The 8,808-nt window shown below is 40.6% G+C and overlaps 1 protein-coding gene across 1 annotated transcript; it reads left to right on the plus strand.

Annotated features, from left to right (window-relative positions):
- Window positions 1-1,581: 1,581 nt before the first annotated feature.
- On the plus strand, window positions 1,582-5,561 carry LOC306966081 (cathepsin S-like; the record flags this gene model as incomplete). Its single annotated transcript, XM_079560715.1, has 7 exons — window positions 1,582-1,629; window positions 2,348-2,472; window positions 3,365-3,487; window positions 3,914-4,057; window positions 4,137-4,361; window positions 4,852-4,961; window positions 5,465-5,561. Exons 1-7 carry the CDS (start codon window positions 1,611-1,613, stop codon window positions 5,559-5,561), a joined length of 843 nt encoding a protein of 280 aa, XP_079416841.1. The 5' UTR covers window positions 1,582-1,610.
- Between the last annotated feature and the right edge of the window lie 3,247 nt (window positions 5,562-8,808).

Raw genomic sequence — 8,808 nt, forward strand, 5'->3', positions numbered from 1 at the left:
TCTGAGTGGACCGTAGCCTCCTGCCTGAGGGGAGAGGGGTGAATAGTCCATGACCAAGGTGAGAAGTGTCAGCTGTGAGCCGGCCCACATGCCTCCGGGTCCTGGAGGTGTAGAGGTCCTTGGGAGATGGAAGCCTCTTGTGTTGTTCATGAGCAGTGCCCCTCACGGGACGCAGGAGTCTTGATCTTCTTCCAGCAGCGGACTCAGGCCTCCTCTCCATTCTCCTCCTCCTTGACCTCAGTGGCGCTATTGATGCAATCTCTTTTGCTCGAGCATCTGGCTGTCACTGGGGTCACAGTCACTGCTCTTCTATGGTTCAAAACCTACCTCACCTACAGAGAACAATGCATTAATGTCATAAACATCAAATCTCCACCATCACCATTACATCATGGAGTTCCCCAAGGCTCAGTTTTAGGTCCACTCCTGTTTTTAATTTACTCTGCAATATTTTACGTTACTTTGGTATTCAATTCCATCGTTATCCTGACGATACTCAACTTTATCTGTCTACAAAACCCAGTTCCACCTGCCCCACATCATTAACCAACTGTTTACAGGCCACTACAGCTTGGATGTCAGCAAACAAACTCAAACTTAACGGCAACAGAAGTCAAATATTACTCAAAATTCACTCTATCCAAATCCCCACCCTTCAATATTTGCATTGCAAGTGCAAATGCAACAAATGTTGTTGTAATAATGACAAATAAAGCACCTTCACGTTAAGAGTAGCTGCTCCTTCAGAGGAGACTGAGACACCCTCAGCGTTTCTTGAGAGCTCATGGACTTTCTCCATTGTGAGATCATTAAATCTGATCTATATCTTTAATGCCATGAAACGGACATAATGTCTGCTAGAGACTGGCTCCATAGGGGTTTGGGAAAGCATTGGCTAACAGTATGTAATAGAAGGGACAGGCTACAGCTAAAGGCATTACTATGATTTAACTGCTACTGGACGAACTATGGGGGTGTAAGAAAATAGTTTGGCAGTTCTGGCTCGACTATAAAATCTGTTCACCTCATTTTCCATAAAAATGTGTATATTTTTTTGCCATTCTCCGCACCACTTTCAGTTGCTTTGCGTATCGGTGTTTCTGCAGCTTCACTACCATCACCTCTCAGAGCGGCTCATATGGAAACATGGCTCTGTAAAATGATGGAAGACAGCTGAAATAAGACAACAGGATTTATATTGTTGGACGGACTGACAAATTTCACCAAACCGAAGCAAGGACCATCATGCATGCAGGTCTTGGCTCAGTTGGTTCAGACATGATCAAGTCCTCACATCTTTCTGTATTAGGCTGATTTAGAGGTGGTTTAGTCTTGCTTCAGATCAAATATTGTTTTTGTCCTTACTTAGTCCTGTGTTTATTGGAAATGGTTTTTAGTGTTTTTTCTTGGGGAAAGAAAGCGTAAATAAAATGATAGAAGAACTATAGCCGGTGACTATTGCCAAAGGATAAACTCTCACCATGTTAGCGTGGTGAGTTTGTTAACCACCGACATGTCTTAAACACACCCACACTATAAGCTCACCACTAACCACATGACTCTGCAGTCCATATAAACAGCACGACCCTCGTCTGATCAAAGCTGCAACAATGACTTCAACCTGGAAAGGTAAGAATCTCACTGGCTCTCATGACTCTCCACTTTAGGAGGCAGACAGAAACTAAAAGTGCCATAATATTGTTATTGTCTTTTGCATTTATCAAAAGGTTTTGTCTAAATGCTTAAAAACATCAGAACAAGTCCTTTTAACCGTAACAGCATTACCCAAATCTTAAAGCTTCTCGGAGTAACTTTTTACAATACATGTGTAAGCTCCCGGAATCTGTGTGAGTGTATGTTTGAGGGGAAGCGATACAATAGAACAGTGGTTCTCAACCTGGGTGTCGGGACCCCCAAGGGGGTCGCAAGACAAATTTGGGGGTCGCCATATCATGTAGATAAAATATACATACTTCTTGCCATTATATGCCATTATATGTTCGTTATTTTATTCTAGCCATTTGTTTTTTTCTTTGTTTTTTAAGAATTATGTAATGATCCGATTCCTCACGGTGTGACCCGAGCGGGGGGTCACGAACCCCTTTAACTGTTATAATGGGGGTCGCGGCTCCAAAAGGTTGAGAACCACTGCAATAGAAAACACCAATGAGCTGATGTAATACAAAACATCAGCCCACTGGTTAAATCAAACCACAGTGTACATTTTTACATATAGTCAGGGACCTACTGCATTTTGTCACCTGGTCACATGTGTTATATGTCGGGCATGATGTTACTCTGAAAATCTGATAAAGTGGCCGACTGTATTAATGCAGCCTGTGTGCAGGTCTGACTGTGGGAGTCTGGCTGCTGGCCGTTCTCTGTGCCTCTGTTTGGGCTGAGTTGGACTCCAGACTGGACGAGCAGTGGGAGCAGTGGAAGACGACTCACCAGAAGAAATACAACAATGAGGTTTGTACAAAGTACTATTACTTGTTTAGTTGGGTTAATCAATTCACTTTCCTTATTTTAACATGGACTTTGAATGTAATACAGTGTATACATACAGTGTATTGTTTATGGAGATTAAGTAAGGATTAAACAGTGTCTTATTAAACTGTCTAATGCACGGCTTCTCATTTATTCCACTTATACCATGGTCCCACAAACTGAAACTTCTTTTGGGCCTGTTTGCTTTTCTAAGTCCTGGGCAGTTATTTCACTTTCTAAGATGTTTTACCTGAAGCTAGTACCAGCTCTATGCTCTCTGCGCTCTACCGGAAGTGTCAATACAAAGGAAGTGCAAATACAAAGAAATAAGAGGCAAAGTGGGCGGGAATAATGTGAATAGGACGTGCTTTGACTGTTGCCGGACTAACTGTGCGGTTATACAAAAATAATGCACGCCAGTTAGCATTAGAATTCTCACTGGCCCATGGCATGAAACCAAAAGTAACCAACTCTAACTCAAATGTCTCTGTCAGCTCATTTAGATGAACCTGTGGTGCCTAAAACAGAGCAGTGTGTCATTCTTGGGCACAGTGCTGGTGCAAAAATGATTTTAATCTTCATTTGAAGCTGTTGCCAACACCTCTTCTGGCTACACTTGAATACTTGAAAGCAGTGGCTCTGGAGCAGCAGGGTGAATGTATGAGTCGCGTAGTTACAGTATCTACAGTATCTACAGTATCTACAGTATCTTTGAAACATAAGTAAGTCCTTGATGTTTTTGATATGTTAAAGTAGTAAGTAAAAGATTGGAGACGTTGGACTTGATACCACACTAAACAGGACAGTATTTTGTTCTATAAGTTGTACTTCGCCATACTTTATAAATGATTACTTGATTCTAAATGTTGTTTAGGTGGAGGAGCTCGGCCGCAGAGCATTGTGGGAGAAAAACCTGAATATCATCAACCATCACAACCTGGAGGCGTCTTTGGGCCTTCACACCTACACTCTGGGGGTCAACCACCTGTCTGACCTGGTAATGCTCTGCTGGAGCTTACAGCCTCTAGGCCAGTGTGATGCCAACAAAACTGATTGTGACTTTTGCGTTGGGCATTTTTCTCTCTTTTTTTGTCATGTTTTTGTTGCTTTCTTCGTCACTTTTTTGTTGCTTGATAATCTCGTTTTTGTCGCTCTTTTGTTGCTCTTTTGTGTGTATTTGTTGTGCATTTTCATCACTGTTTTGACACTTTGTTTAAGAGCCTGTTATATTTGGGAAACTGTAGAAAATGTGCTTGGTTCAGGAGGAGTTAAGAGGTTAAGAACTAGGTTCCTCTTTAACTCTCTGACTCTTCAGGCTTCATGCCTCTGAACCCTAAAATCTGCAATGACACTTCTGTACTGTTAAATGTAAAACATTTGTAAGACTGAGCTGAATGTAAAAAGTATTTTCTTCATTTTTTAGACTGAGGATGAAAAGTTCCAACACTTTGCACCCATGAAGATTCCAGAAGATATGACACCAACTCCTCTCAATGTCACAGATGTGGCTTTACCAGCCAGTGTGGACTGGAGACAAGCTGGATATGTGACCAGTGTCAAACATCAGGTAAAAACATGTGTAATGTGACTTTGTTTACATAAAAGATAAAAGTCTCACTTCATATCGTAACATAATGTTTGTGCAGGGCAACTGTCATTCGTGCTGGGCCTTCAGTGCAGCTGGAGCTCTGGAGGGTCTGTGGGCCAAGACCAAAGGGACACTGGTGGACCTCAGCCCCCAGAACCTGATGGACTGTTCACAGCCATATGGCAGTTATGGGTGTATCCCTGGATATATGCATCATGCTTTTGAGTATGTCATTAACAATAAAGGCATTGACTCTGAAGCTTCCTACCGTTATGAGGCCCAGGCAAGAACGCTTTTTATGTACATAGTAAAACTATTGACTTTCTCTCTGTGAAAGGGGCAATCGATCATTCTGATTGTTGTGTCTTCTTGTTTAGAATGGCAAATGTCGCTACAATCCTAAATATCGAGCAGCAACCTGTTCTTCATACCACTTTGTGCCACAGGATGAGCTCTCTCTTCAGCAGGCAGTCGCCACTATTGGACCAATATCAGTTGGCGTTGATCAAACAGACTTTAAAAACTATCGGTCTGGTGAGTAGATTCATTGTGTTGTGAATCAATTAAGACATGTTACTAACACGTAAAAACAGACTCATGCATGTGTGTACATTATACTGTATGTGTGTGGGACTGGAGCCATATATAGGTTTATAAGGTTTCCAAAGCTAAAAGAAAGTACAGTTCTTTAAATTTGGATAGAGACTCTGTGGCAGCCACGTTCTTCAGACGGATTAGTTTGTACATTGGGCTAATCTTTTCTTTATGTTCAGGTGTGTTTAACAATCCAAGGAGTGGAAAAAAACCTAAACCATGCAGTGCTGCTCGTGGGTTATGGCAAAGATCGAGCTACTGGACTGGACTACTGGCTGATGAAAAACAGGTGAGAGATTTCCACTAAGCCCCCAGTACTACACTGAGCAACACTTTTGTGCTCGTGCTCTTTTTTTCATGGGTGACATATACAAAATGTTTTCTAGCTACCCTGTAGACCCATTTTTCTCAAATATTGTTCACAAACCGACAGTCTGCTGTGTGTCACGTCTTGGAGTCAAACTTTTCCGTCTACATTAGGCACTGAAAGCACTTCACATCAAAGAACCACACACCCATTCACTCTCTCACACACACACCAGGAGGCAAGGTGGGTGAAGTGTCTTGACACAACAGCATCTGGAGCCGGGATTTGAACCGCCAGCCTCTCGGTTACAGGACAGCCCGCTCTACTGCACAGGAACACAACCTACTGATTTATAACCTGATACAGTTGCTTTTTTGATATTGTATCTAATAAAAGCAGCATTCTTTTTCAGTGTTCTGCAGCAAATGGTGGCAGATGTTTTTTTTTGCAAACTTACCTTTTCTATGAACTTCATCCCTCTCTAGTTGGGGACCTGAATGGGGAGAAAGCGGCTACATTAGACTGGCGCGCAACCAGAATCAAATGTGCGGCATCTCCAAGTATGCAGTCTACCCCCAGTAAACACCACAACAAACAAACAGCCACTCATCTGCTTTCCTGTCATTTCACGCAACTGTGAAGCACTTTGAACTGCCTTGTGTGTGAATTGTGCTCTCCAAATAAACTTGCCTTTCCTTTCCTTGCCATTGTAAAATCATGATTAGTGTTTGATCATTAAAGGACGTCAGCATCAAATATTCTTTGTGTTACTGCTGTGTTTGCATCTTACGGTTGATCACATTCATAATGATTATTTTAGAAGGTTGTGATGATCTGAAGCTTTGACCTCCATTGCATTCTGGCCAGGACAATGGGCACGAGAGCAGAGAGCAGGGTTAATGTTGTGCCGGTTACAGCAGGACACAATTTAGGTGAAAGTTTTGGAGAAGAACGCAGCAGGACAGCACCAGAGAGGAGGAACGCAAGTCTGTTGTTATACATAATACTGATCTACATTCTCTTTTGTGTTGGAGCTGTGCAAAACTAGACTTAGGACTTGAATTTCTCATCTTCAAACTGTGTCCAGTGATCAGCTGCCCCCTGGAGCTATGCAGTGGTATGCAAAAGTGTGGGCACCCCTGTACATTTTCCTGATTTTCCTTTATAAATCATTGGATGTCTGGATAAGACATTTCAGTGATATTTGAGAAGTGAAATTGAGAAGTTTGTATTCTATTTATGGAAGGTGTGCGAGAATTATTTAAACAAAACTAGGCATGTGCACAAATGTAGGCACCTTTGTCATTTTTATTGATTTCAATACCTTTAGTAGTAGTAGTAGTTCATTCATTCCTTTAAACTTAAAAAACATTTCCAATGCTTTGGTTACAACACGACCGAAAGGGTTTAGGCTGAAGTGAAAACTTATAACGCCTAACCCAGTTTACAGACTTCCACGAGAGAAAAACAAAAACAAAACACAAACATTAAAAATGAACAATATCAAGTGTTAAACAGAAGAGAGATAAGCATGTATCTGAAGTTAGTGACATAAATTTCAATATTCCAACAAATATGTATACATACATTTGTTTTAAGTTAATTTAGTTGAAACTAAATCATGTCATCGTTATTATTTTTTATTTATTTTTCTTACTTTATTCATCCTAAGCTTATATATTCTTGAATTTTAGTAGCTTTAAACAACTTTTTGAACGTTTTGACTGTTTGGGACAGTTTTAACTGATCTTCCAGGTCGTTCCACAGATTAACACCTCTTACAGAAACACAACGACTCTTTTTATTCTTTTTCGCTTTTGCTTTTTTGAAAATAGCAGTTCCTCGGAGGTTATACTGACTTTTCCTGTGTTCAAAAAGCTCCTGGATGGGAGGAGGGAGAAGATTGTTAAATTCTTTGTACACTATTACTAATGTATTTAGATCAACAAGATCATGGAAATTCAGTAGGCTCAGCTCTATTTAGCACTATTATTAGATCTCAAAATTGGTTTGGTAACCTCAGTGACCCTTGACCTCTATACACAGTTGAATCCTTTCTTGAGAGGAGGCCAGTTGTAAGTGTTTCTCCTCCTTGCATCTTCTCTGGAGAGCGGCAACATGGGAGCCTCGAAACAACTCTCAGATGACCTGAAAACAATGATTGCTCCACATCATGGTCTAGGGGAAGGATACAGAAAGCTGTCCCAGAGATTTAAGCTCTCAGTTTCAACGGTGAGGAACATCGTGAGGAATTGGAAGACCAGAGGCACAGTTCTAGTCAAAGCCCCGAAGAGGCCGACTTTGCGTCATGGAGGGCCGATTTTCTTCATTGCCAAAATACAGAAGGCCGAACGTCAAAGTTAAAGCCCGCGTAAAGCACCATTTTCTGCAAGTTTTCTACATCATGCATGTCTTAACCTCTTAACTCCCGCAATTTCTCCCACACTTTACCCAAATCTGAAAGCTTCTTGAAAAAAAAAAGGGTCAAGATAGCGACGAAAACAAGGACAAAAGCGTGACAAAAAATCAGAAAAAGCAACCAAAAAAAAATCACACGAAAACTTTTCTTTTTTTTTTTTTTTTTAGAAAAAAAATGCAGAAAATATGGAAGCCCGTTTCCGCCATGTTAAAAAAATAAAAGCCCAACAGGAAGTCGAAATTTCGAGATTTAAACTCGTAATTACGAGTTTTAAACTCGTACTACGAGTTTTAAACTCGTCCTACGAGTTTGCCTGGATTCACCTGAACTTTTAATTGTCAAATTTATTGCTCTGTTTTATTGCCTTGATGTTTGGTGCAGCCCTGTGAGGCGACTTCTGTTGTGATATTGGGCTATACAAAACCATTAAACTTATATATAGATAGATAGATAGATAGATAGATAGATAGATAGATAGATAGATAGATAGATAGATAGATAGATAGATAGATAGATAGATAGATAGACGGACGGACGGACGGACGGACGGACGGACGGACGGACGGACGGAAGGTTGTAGGATTAAAACATCTTGCAAACTTGCTATGGTATGTATGGATGGATGGATGGATGGATGGATGGATGGATGGATGGATGGATGGATGGATGGATGGATGGATGGATGGATGGATGGAAGAAATCTGGAACATGAAACAAAAGAAACCAACCAACCAAAAGAAAGAACATTCTTAACATAAACAACTAATACCAAAGTAAATGACAAACTTAAAAGACATGTTAAATTTACAATTAAATGGAATATAATGGGACGATGACTCTGGATCTTACCTCTTTTAAGGATTTAACAAGCTGTTATAACTCTGCTACAGCAACATTAGCACAGGATTGATAGCGTGGTAGATGTTTTGCTTGTTGAGGCTCCAAAGGTTCACAATAGGGTTGAGGTCAGGGTAGGATGGGGTGCACATTTTTTTACAGCATGACATGGTGTGTTGTCATGCATGAAGATGATTTTGTTCGGGAAAGCACAGTTCTTCTTTTTGTACCATGGAAGAAAGTGGTCAGTCAGAAGCTCTGAGATTGATGTCAGTGAATTAAAGAGCCCTGAGACACAATACCATCCAAACTTTTTTTTTTAACCTTTTTGACAGTGAAATACAATTTGCATAATAATTTGGAACGCAGCGTATACCTTTATAAACTATTTTACCGCTCAACGTCAGGGAAAAATGTTACATTTCTGTTCCCCCCACAAATTCCCTTTTTTTTTTTTTTTACAATACATGTGTAAGTGCCTGGAATCTGTGTGAGTGTATGTTTGAGGGGAAGTGATACAATAGAAAACATCAATGAGCTGATGTAATAAAAAACATCAGCCCATTATGTTAA

Source organism: Gobius niger, assembly GCF_951799975.1.
Source record: "Gobius niger genome assembly, chromosome: 8".
In the NCBI taxonomy this organism is placed as follows: Eukaryota; Metazoa; Chordata; class Actinopteri; order Gobiiformes; family Gobiidae; genus Gobius; species Gobius niger.